This window comes from Anser anser (genome assembly GCF_964211835.1).
Source record: "Anser anser genome assembly, chromosome: Z".
Taxonomy (NCBI): domain Eukaryota; kingdom Metazoa; phylum Chordata; class Aves; order Anseriformes; family Anatidae; genus Anser; species Anser anser.
Window position 1 is genome coordinate 42,837,938 of NC_139723.1, and position 16,405 is coordinate 42,854,342.

General features: G+C 38.0%; 1 protein-coding gene across 8 annotated transcripts in view; it reads right to left on the reverse strand.

Annotated features, from left to right (window-relative positions):
• The window catches only part of AOPEP (aminopeptidase O (putative)), a 200,248-nt gene that overhangs the window by 61,650 nt on the left and 122,193 nt on the right, over positions 1–16,405 (reverse strand). The window contains exon 14 of one of the 8 annotated variants that reach the window (XM_083819203.1): positions 771–14,407. The exons of the other annotated variants lie outside the window; for them this stretch is intronic. Within the exon in view, the coding sequence (XP_083675329.1) occupies positions 14,378–14,407 (30 nt within the window). The 3' untranslated portion in view covers positions 771–14,377. Of the gene's footprint in view, positions 1–770; positions 14,408–16,405 lie in introns of those variants that run through there. 8 annotated transcript variants of the gene reach the window in all.

Consider the following 16,405-nt stretch of genomic DNA (forward strand, 5'->3'; position numbering starts at 1 on the left):
GCATCTTAAAACTTAAGTTTTTTTGCATTGAAAGTCACAGAAATTTTCCGAACGCAAAGGTAAACAATCGAGAAGGTTGGTTTCAGCTAAATGCTGTTGGCACAGCTGGCTGAATTTCACAATATGGATGCAAAAAAAACACACGTATTTGCATATGGCACTGAGCACAGCTCTGTGCTCTCGAGCTTTCTGGAGTGAGCCTGTCTCATCTGCAGTCATATAACAGGCAGGGAATCGTGAACAGAAATTGTTCTCTAGGCTGAAATGTCAGTGCTGTCTGGTCCAGACTTCAAGCTGCAGGCATGCCTGTTTGTCTACAGAGTTGAAGAAAGAATTTTCTCAATAGTTCTACTTTAAATGGTCAGTGAGGGACATTTCCCACAACGCACGGAGTGCGTGCTATGTAATTCTGGCTGAGAAGCACAACCCATCTCCCAGAACTGTTGGTTTGTTAATTCATCTGGTAAAACAAGTTCAGTAGCTTGGAATAAAGTCTCTGGGCTCCAGACAGTGGGTATCCGGAATTACTAACACAGAGAAAACACTATTTTTGACGCGACTAGCAACACGAAAATGCACCGTTCAACCTGCCAGGCCTCAGAACAGCTTTTCTGAAAAAGCTGTGCCACCTCTGGGATGGGAGCAGCGCGTGTGCCGTCCCTCGGAGGTGATAATCCATTTCTCCGCGTTACCCTCAGGCGGCAGCCCACTCCCTCTGGGGGCCGCCATGTTGGTGCAGTCGGATGAAACGGGATTTTACTCACAGTCATGCGGCTCCTCGCTGCTCCCTCATCTCAGCACAGGGGGTCAGCTGCATAAATACCGGGCAACCGAAACTGCACAGTTATGACTCGACATCCTGTTTGCTGTGAATTCTATTTTTAACACTTTTATTATGCTAATAACGGGAACTCCCTGTTAGACCAGTTTGCTTGTTGTTATAAAGTAATTAATCTTGCAGTTAGTTAATCCAAAAATACTTTACCAGAGATCCAAGTGTGTATAAATTCCACTTCTCACTGTCAGTTTCGAGTTCTTCCCCACTGTCACCCCCACAAGTGCTTGACCTGCACTTCAAGAGCTTCCCAGAGTGTCCTGAGAAGCAAAGATGCAGGTTTTCATTACGACTTCAGATGGGTCTCTCTGCTGTCTTAAAGCAGTCGAGTCAAGGAAGATTGTAACACAGAGCACCCATATAGGACCCAGGACATTAGAAAGAACAGAAAGCTCAAAACAATTTATGCAGAAATATCCTAATAGCAAATCAGCCAAGAAGTTGTGAAAGATGGGAATTGCTGCAAACCCTTAACACCCCCTGGGAGATGAATATTCCCATCTGGGACAAAGCCTTTCTTTACACGGACAGGTACTTTTCCCTCGATAACTCACCGCTTGGATCCTATTTAAACAGAGGTTAACTTCCCATACTGTCTTTTTAAAAAATATTTCTTCCTTCTATTTGATTTAATAACTGGACATCTCCCTCAGCCCACTCCCAATTACTTACGGTTTGACCGTAAATTCACTACTTCTTACTGCAAGCTCTCTTACACACACGTTAAGCTTGCCACCTCCTGCTGAAAGTCAGTCAGCGTTTTCTTGCCTTCCCTCATTAAACAATCATATTAATTGTAAATCAATGTTAAAAAATGTCAATTTTAAAAGAGCTTTCTGACTGATCACTTACTTTGACTGGCTTACATGCAACATACAGAGATCTTACAGCTTGCTCATTTCAAACATATCTTCTCTTTAGATATCCAGAAGGAACGCCATATACAGACAGACAAAAAAAGAAATACATCACTAAAACAAAAACCCCCAGAGTAAATAATGGAAAATTAGCTCTTTTTTTCTTTTTGTAAGGAATGACTTTAAAGCCTACAGAAGATACAAAGCCGAGAGCATCAGCATCAACTCAGAACCTCTGATCTTACATATCTTCATATCTATCCTATCCTTGACTTTTGCTGAAACAATCAAAAAAGGATTTTAAGTAAAACCAGCTTTCTTATTAGCTGTTTTAGAAACAGCTTCTACCAAGAAACCTATACTGAGCAACCTTTAGATACAGCTAGTTTTCAGCCATTACCAATCTTGTCCACAGTCAAATTAAGATATAAAAGGCCCTATTTAGCTACTGATCTCCCCAGAAATTCAGTCCAGTTGTCAAAACTACCAACAGACTGTAAAAACACTCGATCTGGGTGATTAATAGTTGTTCTACTGCCAGCTGGGTTGAGAAAAACACAACAAAACAAAGCAAGAAAAGCCACAGGACTATTTTACAACAGCCTACTTTGTAACAGAAAGGCCTACCTCAGAAACGCTAGTCCTCCCCAGGTAAGTGAATCTTCCTTCAGCATCTAAAATGACTGGGAGAGCTACTGAATTGAGCTAACGTATATACAGGCTTTTTGGCCATACGTAACTCCCACCTCCAAATTACAATCTTGTTTCATTGCAGATGACATCAAGGTGTGATCATGAGGTGCCACTTCTACTTGAGCTAAAAGGAAACCACTATATTCTTCATGTTATTTCAGTTTTTATGTTTTAGTATTTTCTGCGCGTCCAAAAAAATGCCTAAATCCTTTACAAAATTATCACAGACATATTCACAAAGCATCTGTTCTCTGCAGTTTACATGGTTCAACATCATCGTCCATAAGAAGACAGGAATAAGAGCACAAAAAGAAAATAAATAAGGACGAGTGCCTTGGTAATCGTGCAGATTCGTTCTGTAGATAAATATGTATTTTCTTCCCATTTGTTCAATTAAAAAGAACAAACCAGCTAACATTAACATTTCACCTTCTCCCTCTTCTTTTCATTGGTAAAGCAGAGAAAAAAAAGAGCTCGATAAAGATTTAAACCATGTAAAGAACATGGTTTAAAACATTTATTACAATGAACATTCATTAGGACATTCATTGCAATGGTGTATCTGTTAACATTCTTTGTTTATAAATGAGTCTTCACGCTCAAGGTAGGTTTTTGTTTTTTTTTTTTGCAAACGGAGGAAATAGTTTGCTGAAAATCAAGTCTTCACTATGAACTGAAGAGGAGACTCATGGTAGAGAACATGGAAAGAAAACATGGAAAAAAAACAATATGAAAATGCAGGTAGACAAGAAATGAAAATAAAAGGACTGCATTTGACACTGTGGAGAGACTGACTTTGTGATTGTGTCACTTTACCTTCCATTTCTCCCAAATCACCCAGTGCTGCTAAACCTGACACCAACAATGGAATAATCCAGCAACAACTGTGGAGATGACTCAAATGTAGATAGGCCAGAATTTTTAACGTTTTCTCTAATCACACATCAATCTAAACATGTCATATACTGAGATATTACACTATTTTCAAAGCACAACACAATTCTTGGGTAAAAAAAGTTGTTGTGTGGTAACAGGTCATTTCAAAGTTTTATAAGAAGTTTCTGCCTTAAGTTGCATGCAACAACATTTACTTCACGATTCTCATTCGTGTCGTAACCCATAATACTGGCAGAAATGTCTCCAGCACCCTGTCAAAAAGAATCACAGGCCAAGGAAACAAAGTGGAAGCTAATTCAGGCATTATCACATAAACGACAACATCTGCTAAAGTACTTCAAAAATACAAGTGAGGTACAAACAGAGAAAAAAACACATATCTAGTTGATAGTTGTATGTAGCTACACATGCTTAGCAAAAAGGGGGAAGCCCTTTTTAGGGAGCAATTCTCAAGTATGGGAAGCTGGGGGGAGGTAGTTTGAGAGGGCTGTTTTGTTTTCAAGATTGAAAAAAAAAATTGAGTAGAGATCCTTAACGTTCAATAAGAACCTTTTGCATCCTGAATAAATTTTTGACACAACAAAAAAAAAAAAAAATACACGAAACAATTTGCATCCCAGTTGCCTGCTCTGTTAGTCACATGCTTCACAAAAACTTCAAATAACTCGTCTTGTAACTATGCCTAATTTAATATGAAAGTCAGAATTTTAGCTCAAACCCTTAGGGGAACTCAGCTGGATTACTGTTAAATCTTTGCCAGTGCTTTGGAAAAAGAGTCTGCATTGCAAAACACCCACCCAGTCCACTCTTAACTAAGCCAAGATGGTAATAAATTCAATAAACAGGAAAAGAGCCTTTTGCACTATACGCTAGCTTCTAGAATATGAAGAATATCCTTGTAAGGACATCTTTAACTTGACATTCCCTCTCTGTGTATTTTTACTTCTATCCCCCATCTCCTAACGTTAAAAGCAAACAGAACACAAAATTTGGTAGCCAAATTCTCCTTACACGTAACTTATAGAATCATTCAGATTGGAAAAGACCAGGACTAAATCATCTAGTCCAACCTTTAACCTAGTACTAAAGACCACCACTAAACCATGCTACAAAGTTCTACATCTACACATTTCTTGAAGACCTCCAGGGAAGGTGACTCAACCACTTCCCCAGGCAGCCTGTTCCAATGCCGTACAACTATTTCAGGACAGAAACTTCTCCTAATATCCAACCTAAATCATCACTGGCACATCTTAAGGCCTTTTTCCCTTATCACTTGGTGCTTGGGAGAAGAGCCTGAACCCCACATCACTATAGCCTCCTTTAAGGTAATTGTACAGGGAGATAACATCTCCCCTGAGCCTTCTTTAGTCTAGGCTAAAGAAGCCCAGCTCCCTCAGCTGCTCCTCGTAAGACTTGTTCTCTAGACCCTTCGCCAGCTTTTTGTTGCCCTTCTCTGGACACGCTCAAGAACCCCGATGTCGTTCTTGTAGCAAGGGGCCTGAAACTGAACACAGCACTCGAGGTGCGGCCTCACCAGAACTAAGTACAGGGGGACAATCACTTCCCTAGCCCTGCTGGCCACGCTGCTTCTGATACAAGCCAGGATGTTGTTGGCCTTCTTGGCCACCTCAGCACGCTGCTGGCTCATATTCAGCCAACTGCTGACAATACCCCCAGGTCCCTTTCTGCCAGGCAGCTTTCCAGCCACTGTTCCCCCAGCCTGTAGTATTGCATGGGGTTGTTGTGCCCCACAACAACTTAAAGCAACTTTATTTTTATGTCCGGTTTTGGAGTGCTTTGCAGGCCAACAATGGGGCTATTTGTAATATTCCCAACGGAAAACAGAAGCCTCCCCAGTGTAATATGCAGGTAGTGGGGCAGGGCGTGAGAACACAAACACAAAGCCTTGAGCTTCAACTTACAATCAACAATTCTTTTCACAAGCCTACCTGGATCTCCTCGGCCAAGACACCAACAAGCATGACAAAATCTCAAGGATGTTATCTGTGTTGATAACACTTCATGGTTTGGTTACTTTTCATGTTGTCACTTCAAGTTTATATAAATTTTAAATTAACTAAAATCATAATAATGAAGACAACAATATATTGATCCACCTTCTCTCATTTTCCAGTTTCTCCTCTGTGAAATGAATTTCGTTTTTGAAATCTGCAGGCAAGTTAGTGAGAGTTCATGTTTTTCTGTCCACAGTCAGGTTTTCATAAACATTTAACAAATACTCACAATGTTATGGCCAATTAAACATCATACAATAGTCTTCCAAAAGTAACTCTTCCACAGATTTGTTTAGTCACAAGGGATTTCCACTGCCATCCAGACAATTTTACAACATTATTACTCTCAAACCTTAGAACAAGCCAAATGAATAAAAAACACATTCAGATAAAGATGATTCAGGAAGAAGTAAGCTGAAAAACTAGCTTTTCATTGATGGAAGGAATACAGTCCAACACTGGCTAGCGTATGATTTTTAAACATGAAGTTGTATGGCAAGACGAGTACAAGTAAGATACTGCAAAGCTGCAGTCTATCACAAAGGACAAATAACACTGTAATTCCCTTGCTGAAAACCATCAGTCATTGCTCGGACACCACCAACAACAAACAGACATTCCCTAAGCTCTCACAGTCATCACCTCTACCAATCTCAGTGTGGTTTATAAATATTAAGTTGGCTTAACAAGTAACAAAACACTTAGCTAAGTATATTTCTACATCACAAAGAAGCAGAACTCAGTCTTGCTCACCTTCTCTAAATAGCATAGTTCATTTATGCGGTATAAGAAAGGATAGTATGTTCCAGTAACTGCAATGTATTGCAGTGTTTCAGAGATAAAGACATCTCTGAAGAGGTTTCCCAGATCTTAACACTGGAAATTGAACAAGGAGCAAAAGGCAGAGGTTAAAGAAACACAATGACGCACCCAATTTCTCCTCAGTTGAAAATGACGACACGTCAGCTGAAGCAACAGCAGCACCATGGCCCAGGCATAAGATACATTCAGACCTACAGATTGTTTCTCAGTTCAGATGGGAAATGAGGAGATAAGCTAACAGGGAGACAAGAATTCCAGACTACTTTTCTCTTAGCCATCCTCCTCTCACAATTAATGCAATGTCATAAAGACACTACAATTATGGAGCAAGGAAATGTCCATCTTTTAGACAAGTTCATCTCTTTAGTCTGAACAAAAATCAACCCACTTACTGTGCTTGATTTAGACCCATGATGAAAAGAATCATGGACACATTGGGGAGTGCTTTCTTCTGCACCCAGACATTTCAAGTATGACAATCCAATATAGACTGAAGTCTTTGAGTACTTTCTTTAAAAACGAGGCACCAAAAATAAAGCAAAGAATTGTAAGCATATGGCACCATGAAAGAGTGAATATTGCATTCGGACCTAGCCAAAGGATTACTGTTACGAGAGGAAATCAAGGTTGACTTTTAAAAATCTAAAAATAATTCTAAGAATGCTTCCTGTCTCAATGCTCTGGACAAGAGAAAACAAATGAAAAGACTTAGTGTCTACACGCCATCTAGGTCATTGGTATTACACAACCTTTTTAAAAACACTTCAAACAGATTCCTGCGCAGGACATTCACAGGCTCTAACTGATTAAAAACAAGTGCAAGATATGAAATAAACTCTGTAAGTAGAAAATGGTTGGTTTTCAGACGTCCCTATGTCCCTGACAAACTGCACAGGAAGCCGTAGGAAAATTCAATGGTCCGATCCGGTACTTTTAACTAAATATAACCATTTAAATATTTACTTACATGCCACTTTATACCAGGCACAGGACATTCGCACAAGATACCTACATTTACATTTCTATCTTACATAGTTGTAAAGCAACACACATAATTAAGATAATTATACCACTGTAATAATGAATTATATATCGAATTATTATTTCTCATAGTAACTCTTTACTACCTCCAGCTCATTCATATCTCTTTCTATGCTGTGCAGGCACAAGATGATAGCACACTTCTGTTTTCTAAACTAAGAATCATGCCGCCCAACACCCTACCATACTATGTTAAAATTCCCCACCCTTCAGCAGTGATATTAGAAACAGCACATATTTTGAGGTATCTCATGCAATGTTAATGATTTTCTTAGATAAAAAAGGCACTTAGGAGTCACAAAATTGTTTGGGTTTAAAGGTATCCCTTAAACATCATTAAATTCCAGCCCCCCTGTTATGGGCAGGGACACTTCCCACTAAATCATATTGCTCAGAGCTCCATCCAGCCCGGCCTTGAACAATTCCAGGGATGGAGTATCCACAGCTTCTCAGGATAACCTGTTCCGGTGCCTCACCGCCCTTCACAGTGAAGAATTTCCTCCTTATATCTAATCTAAACCTAATCTCTTTTAGTTTAAAGCCATTACCCCTTGTCTTATCACTACACTCCCTGACAAAGGAGTCCCTCCCCATCTCTCCTGTAGGCCCCCTTTAGGTACTGGAAGGCTGCAATGAGGTCTGCCCGGAGCCTTCTCTCTTCTCCAGGCTGAACAACAGCAACTCCCTCAGCCTGTCTTTGTAGGAGAGATGCTCCAGCCTCTTGATCGTCCTCGTGGCCCTCCTCTAGACTCGTTCTAAAAGGCCCATGTCCTTCTTGTGCTGAGGGCCCCAGAGCTGAATGCAGTGCTCCAGGAGGGGTCTCACGAGAGCAGAGCAGAGGAGGACAATCACCTCCCTCGCCCTGCTGGCCACGCTGCTTTTGGTGCTGTCCAGGATGCAGTTGGCTTTCTGGGCTGCAAGCACACATTGCTGGCTCACATTGAGCTTCTCACCAACCAACACCCCCAGGTCCTTCTCCTCAGGGCTGCTCTCAATCCATTCTCTGCCCAGCCTGTATTTGTGCTTGGGACTGCCTTGACCCATGTGCAGGACCTTGCACTTGACCTTGTTCACACAGGCCCACCTCTCAGTCCTGTCAAGGTCCCTCTGGATGGCATCCTATCTCCTTCTATGGAAGAAGTTTGTAAACATACAGTCACACTATAACTGTGTCTTCACACTACTAGATTTTATGTTCTGAGAAGTCTAGGATCTCTAGATTTTATACAACTCAACCCAGCATCTTAGAGCAACTGTAAAAGTAGGAGCAATTAACATGATACTGAAAAGCATTTTGTTGTTATTTATGTCTCCTCTCCTGTCCTGATAAACAGATATGGCAGTTTTTCAAGGAGCAATTGCTTAATTCCCAGAAAAATATTACAGATGGTGTGGAATAAGGGGATGTATTAGAATAAAAGCATGATACATAAATTCTTTACACTGGTAAAAAAAAAAAATTAATATATTATCTTTTCACATAACTGCATCTATAAATTCAAGTAGGTCCAAATCACTTTTCCTATCAATCACTTCCTTAGTTTCTTCAAGCAGTTGCTTTTCCTAAATGTGAATGCCTGTGCCCCAAAATAGAGAATATTAAAAAAAAAAATAGTATTTCCTTCTATTTCTTTATAAGCATTTGTAAACCTAAGAGGCTTACTCATGGTAACACAAAATAAAATTGTTGAGATATAGACCTAATTTATCAAGCCACAATGAGGGTAAATTTGGGTGACAAACTCCACCTTGCAGGTTTTTCATACTGTAAGCTCGCATATGCTCAGAAGGGCACCTACTTTACAGGAGAGGGGAAATGGCAGGAGATGAAAGAAAATTGAGCTTAAGACAAAGGAATTCTACAGTTACACCCCCCACCCCCCATTATTATCTCTGCACCCGCCCCAAAGTCGTACACAATTGTTTCTTCTGTGCTATAAGAAAGAAAAAAAATAACATCTCCCAGTAAAGACGATCAAGGAAATTAGAAGTCAGATCTGTCCTTCAACCAATAGTGTTTGTTTGGAAAGAAGATCTTTAGAATGAATAACTAAGGCCTGCATTTACACATGTGAGTAGCTTTACTAAATTCATCAGAACTAAAGTCAAAACACAGAAATCTCTTGAATTCTAACAAAAACAAGATTATCATAGTTATTACAAAACGAGCCCTGAAGTGGCCATCTTTCCTTTGAAATAAATAGGATCCTGGGCATGGAAACATTTAATATTTTAGAGGCTTATTTCATTTCCTTTTGCAATACAGATGAGACAACATAAGTAAGATATTCATCAGCCTTCCCAGCTAAGTCCTAAGCCCCTATCTTCTCATGTACTAGAGTGGAGGAGAAAACCAACTGTAAGGCAAATTCATTATGTGGGTGTTCAATGCAAGTAGGGCATGTGACCTGAATAGTAGATAGGATATGGTTCAAAAAATCAAAACAGTAAATGAAACTTGTGTCTCATGACCAAACTGTTTCATACGCTCAAAGTGTCAACCGAAAAGTTTCCTGTGGCTGGGACAATCGTAACATCTCCCTCATGCATCTGTTCAGATTCCCAGAGCTCACACTTCTGTCTTGCCTTAATTTGGACTTTCCTTATAGCAACAGGGATATGGCTGATTTAGAACACTAACAAATCTGTCTGGAAACAGCCAGTGGACGCCTAAGTTAAAGGCAGAATGGAAAGAAAGACACGTACAGAACAATATAATTGCTGAAGCTTCGTTTTGATCAGTAATTTTTCTGGGTAAAAGCTTTACTTGAGGGCTGATTATTAACTACAACACAGCTATAGTACAGGCGGACAACAAGTTTCTTATACTTTATTAATCACCACTGAAAATCACTTCTGAATCAAAACCATAGAAAACTGAAGCACAGATAACTATACTGATATCCTATAAATATCCATGGTAATGTTGAGACACTGTAGTTTTGCACGTCTGCACTGTTCGCATAAAACCTGTGAGCAATGCATCTGAAGATAGGAGCTAGACAGTTGTGAGTAGTCACTACATTTGCAACCACAAGAAAAGTAAAACAAATATATGCAGCATAGACAAAATAAGCACAGTATAATCTACACAACTTTAGGAATTCGATCCTGCCTGTTCAGTTAAGGCTACCCAGGATGTATGTGCTTTTAAGGGCCACCCTACTGACCTAAGAGTTTCTTAGTGGGTAGTTGGGGGGCAGAAGGGTGATGTTATAAGAAGCACCTGTGGCCACTATTAAGACCTACAGCTATGAAAAAGCAGATTAACAGCTTTCAAAATCTTTAAAACCAGTTCTGTAAAAGCTCTAGCGTTTGTTTTCTGTGCTCATGTATTTCTTTCTTTAAGTGACAATATCTACATTTACAAACACCTACATGCACTTTTTACTATACAGTATCTGAACATAATCTAAACTGATAAAGACACAGAATGAGAACAATGACTAGGGATCATCACTGAAAAATTATTAAGCCTATTCTGGACAATTAGTAATAAATGTAATACAAATACAACACATTTAATACTGAAATAAAGCATATTACAGCCAGTAGACCCATTAAAACTCCTTTGGAGTTATTAGAGTCAGGTACTTCAGGAATAATTTTGGGACATTTAGACCAAGTGGATTATTCAACTGGCATTCCCAAGTGTATATTCTCAAGTAATTAAACAAAAATCCATAGGAAATACTGTAGAAGACAATTTATGGAGTATTTCAATGCACTGCATCACATTTTTCAAATGTAGTAAGTTGGTCCAGTTGCAAATGCCCTAAAACAGACAACTGTCTTTCTACTCCCAGAACTCACTACATCACCGCTCAGAATTAACTGTATAAAAAGTGGACAGTAAGACATTTGAGAAGTACTAGAAAGAATCAAATGCTTTCTGTTATTTTGGAAAGAACAAAACTGTTCCCACATTTTCCATTTCCTGTTTAATTAAGGACAAAAAGTACTTGTAAGCTAAGGTGTAAAGGAGCCCATATCAACCACTAAAAATGACTTTTTAACTAGAATCAGCGATAGACTCAAATGTTGGTGACATTAGTGGATTGCAGTAATTTATCATGTGATAACATGTGCAAACACTGCCTCATTCAAATGCCTCCAATGAGACTGATTAACAAATACTGTTCTATCACTGGAGTATAACCAGTTCTTTCTACAAATCAAAAGGGAAAAAAACTCTCCACTAAAACTGCCTTTTTCTTTCCTTCACAAATCTCATTTTTTACATTAAAGTGACCTTAATCTTTCACTGCACAGGATGGAGCAGGCCAATGGTTTGAACCACCATAATTACTGTAATTATCTGTAAACTTTAAACTATTTCAACACATGGCCATGCTGGCCCGAGTTCTCATAATTTAGAAATTGTCACCTCAGACTCTGAAAGGAAGCAGGTGCATCATTGTATGTGTGGTGATAAGTCGCAACATTGATCTAAAACTGCAGCTTGAATGTGGCCTAATAGGAATATTCAACCTTTGACAACAGAATAATTATATCCATCTGGGAGACTCAGTGTGAAATGCGCTACACATTTATACTTGTTAATGAAGGCAGGTGCTATTAAAAAGGAAAACAACGTTTTCAGTAGTGTCATGTCAATATAAGACATAGCTGATACTGGATTCAGAATTGGACTATTTTTATTTTTTTTTATGCGTATATTTTTACCTATAGGCACAGGTATTTGCTTGTGCTATGGAACGCATCTCAAGTCAGCTTTGAGGCAGGGCAATCCTAAAAAATAAAGTGTTTTGGAGCTGTACAATTACAGTTTCCAAACAATCCATAAATACAGATATTTTTATGAGGATAGAAAGCTAAACACTGAAAACGTTTAACGTTAACAGCCTGAAATTGCATTCCTATGTATTCAGGGGGAAGGTTTTTTAAAAGAACACACTATTTCTAAAATGACTTAACATTTACTGCAATTATACTCTATGCATGATGTGCATTCGAATTTTCTTTCCATGTTTGACAAAGGAAATAAATGTTTTCTGCTAACAATGGACACCAGCAAACACATAGTGTTCCTACAGTCCTGTAAGATTAAGAAAATTTGGCTTTGTAAGGTTCCATAAGTGATTCCACTGAACACTTGCTGAAGAAGACTTCAGGACTTGTTACAATTTTTTCTTTAGCTGTCATGCACTATGCGGTGTGCAAGTGCAAGATAAGTACTTCAGATTTGGTCCTTGCTTTGATTCTCATTTTGGTGGATTAAAGTAAATGCACTCATTTTGAAAAACACAGAATACATAATAATTAAAAGTTTTAAAGAAACTTTAATGCCTTGTATGTTACTATTCCTTCATCTGAATTAGCAGGACATTATCCTGAATAAATTCCCTAGTTAAATGGAAGCTCTCTTAGCACACCATATTTTCTTCTTTTTTTTTTTTTTCCCCTCCTCAGAGACATCGAAACATTTTCTACTTCAGGTATAACACCACAACTCGTTATAATGAATTGCAAGAACCATTTCTTGTGTTTTAGTTACACTGGTGATCTCGTTGTTAAAGTACAGAAGAGTTACAGTATTTAGCATTAGTCATACATACCACAACTTCTTTATTTTTTTTTAATTAAAAATTTAATTGCTATTTCAACAAAGTAATTTTTGTTCAGGTTATTAACAGAGCTTAAATACTACTACAACTGCAAACCTCTGGAGTGAGAAGAAAGTGAATGATCAATGGCAACAACCACCAGGAAAAACAAACAAACAAACAAACAAGCAAGCAAATTTTCTGTAAACTAACAGACAAACTTAAAACACATGAAAAACGTACTTCCAATAAAGCAGGAGAAATTATTCTGGAGAAGTTGAATTATCCCTCAAAGTTTCAGTATGGAATCAAACTAAAACTGAAAGCAGACAAACTCAAGTTTGACAGTTTGCAACATATCATCTTCCTTACTGTATACACACACACTTTTCAATGCTCTCTCCCTAACTTCTGTGTACGCTTGGCATCTCATCTTATGACACTTTTACTGCTACAGGAGTGCTTTCAAAGCATCTTTTATATTTTAACACTGTATTTCATGTAAAAGTGAATCAGTCTCCTCATAAAAAGAAATGTTTCCCGTCAAATTTGACAGCGGATACATATCACATGCTACAGTACCACTATTCAGACTAAAAGATCATTCTCTTCCAACACTCAGAATTGGTATGGACAACAGAAACCTTTTTCAAACAGGCACAGTCCAGTAAAACAACAAAAGAATATAATGCTTAGCATTTCTCACACTCGTCTCATCATAGCAGAACACTCATTTTAACCAATCCTTTCCAATCTTTGTTCTACTTTCCTCTAATTTTCTCACATAGACAACATTCTGTATCAATACATATACCGACTGAAGAATTTGCTGACCAGCTAAATTACAAGGATGAAGAGACAGCATAAGATTAAATAAGGAGTAAAGAAAGTACAAGATGAAGAAGGTTGACCAAAGCAGAAATGCAAGGGATACATATACACTTGTGTCTGAATGTGGGAGTGTCATATGATTATCTACAGCACTATATCAAATAAGGTGAGCAAAAGGGAGGAACTTAAAAAGCAGAAAAAAGTAAATAGGAAGTAATAAACAGTACTGAAGATGACCAAAAGAGACAAAGAAGAAGAAAGAAAGATCACTGAAACAGAAGCAGAAAAAACAGATTTTAGTAAAAGCTAGGAAAAAGAATAAAACGCTTGAGAGAAAGAGCAGTAAAAGGTTTGAAATGGAAAAAAGTTAAAAAATAAAAAAGAGAGAGAAAAGCAAAAGACCTCTTAGTTACTCGTCTAGAGAGTCCTTCTCATCCATAAAACTCATTACACCACATTAATCCATTGTGTGAGGGTCCACGCTGGAGAGCACTACCACACCTTTCTACACAAGCTTCCCCACTGGTTCATGTGCCCCCTGAGTGCAGTTAGCACTACCAGTTACACAGTTCTTACCCAGCACATGCTATGTTCAAATCTTCTTTAAATGCAGAGATGTGTGTGTACAGCCAGCTCCTGCAAACTTAACTGTTTAGAAGACAACTTTTGTCAAGAAGTAATTCCCCCACAGTTGTCAGCAACCTTTCCTCCACAATTCTGTTTTACTTATTCCATAGTTAGATACCTCTGTTCTAGATTTTGTACTTAGATGCAGAAGTGGTTGCTTTGATTTGGCTGTGTCTCAGAATAGCAAAGTCATCCATCTTGTATTAGAAATAGGACTTCCTATCATAAAGAAAAAAATGATAGAGGAAAATCGGACAGCACAGGAACATGAAAGTTTAGAGGCTATATTTAAAGTTTGTGCTCATTCTGAAAGGTTAAGATCAGCAAGATCAATGTATAGTTTGGTTTTCTAGCTGTAGCAAACAGGTCAGTAACCTTACTTTAATTACATTTGTGATATAAGCTGATACCCAGTCTTTGACTTTTCTGTTTACTTATTGCTCTGCTTCTTATCTTCCTGTTTTCACTTCATTGTTTTACCTCTGCCTCTGTTGCTTTCTTCAAAGGTACCTTCGTCTTTCATTATGTACTTTTTTCTTTCTTGTTTTTTTGTTTATCCACAAAGGATTACTTGACCTATGCCATGCTGTTTCTACTACAAGCCAATATGAAGCCAGATGAAAGTCAAGAATTCTAGTGGAACATAGATTAGCCCCATCCACTCTGACTGGGCAACACCTACCTGGACTGGTAGGTCTGTATGGTAAACTTAGTTGGAACCTAAAGTCTGAATCCAAATACTGCAATAAGGTTCTGCCAGTACCAGGGAGATCTCACTCCTTTTTCCTCTCTTCTCATCTCTAACTCTACTGGAAAAGTCATTATTCAAAGGAATATGATTCCCATCCTCAGTCCCCAATCAACAGTTTCAGTATCAAATGTAAGGTTATCTACATGCCTTTTCTTTCCCATGCAGTTGAGTACCCCGCCAATGCAGCTCTCTGAATCCACACAGAATCTCTGAGAATTGATACTTAAGGATATTAGAAGAAAATGCGTATTCTTGCCTTTAATCTTAGTTCACATTTCTGCTTACAGACCTTACAACAATGTATTTTTAAAAAAGTAGGCGTATCTTAGTTTAATACATTAGTATTTGCATTTCTAACACAGCTGATCTACACCCTATAGATTTATCTCACAAACCTTGGAACAGTAGAAGCTGAACAATATCTCAAATATAAATGGAAATTTATCATAAAGGGGTTTTGCATTGAGGAAGCTTTCTCCTATAAAAAGAGATGAAGACAGTGTAATATTGTAAGATACTTTTAACAGTACTTTTGAAGATGTGGACCTACTTTGTACCATTTCAAAATTCCTTCAAACTGCATGCAGACTGTAGCTTATATTAGGGCAATTTGGACCTTCAATGCATTTTGCTCAACAATTTACATTCTACTTTAAGAAATTGTTCTTAATCTTAACATAAATGATTGTAAATACAAATGGTAAATGTGCAAAGAAACATTCACATATGGGAAAACAAATTGAATTACTTGGTGCAATCATTTATGTTTGGATTATGTCATTCTAAAGTGCTAAAGTGCAACAAATACAAAACACCTTTTCCTAAATGATGTATACCAGTTACAAATTAAAAGTAATAGCAAACTGAAGGATGCAATTTGGTGATTTTTTAAACTCACCATGGAGCTGGTAAGTCACCCACATACAACAATGCACTTTGTAGACATTTGTCAAATACTGCAATGCCCATACTAAGGCAACACATCCCAGGAGTTGGCAGTCATGCTATCAGCAAGAATTTGGCTACAGAAACAGCAATGATTCATCATACATTCTAGAAGCACTGTCGAAACAGCAAAACAACATACTGCTATTTTAATCCTTTAAAGGTAACAAGGGTTTAAAAATAATAATTAAAAATATATTTCTATAACCAAAGCAAGTAAGAAAAATCGTAATTCTAATGCATTTGGAAATATATCCCTATTCATTTGTGATAGCTATTAGAAACTTTTTTTTTCCCCAGAGGACATAAAATAGTTATTTAATACAAGTGTTGGCTGATTACTTACCTCTCTACTTTGTAATTTAAATGGTCAGCTTAACATTATAGCACAAATGTTTCACAACAGGTAAATGAAAAGTCACTGGTTTAAAAATAGTTTAATTTAGGTTGCATTCAGTTTTAAAAATCCTTTGTAGTTATTTTTAAAATAACTACCAAAACACGTTTTCGTGAATGACCCT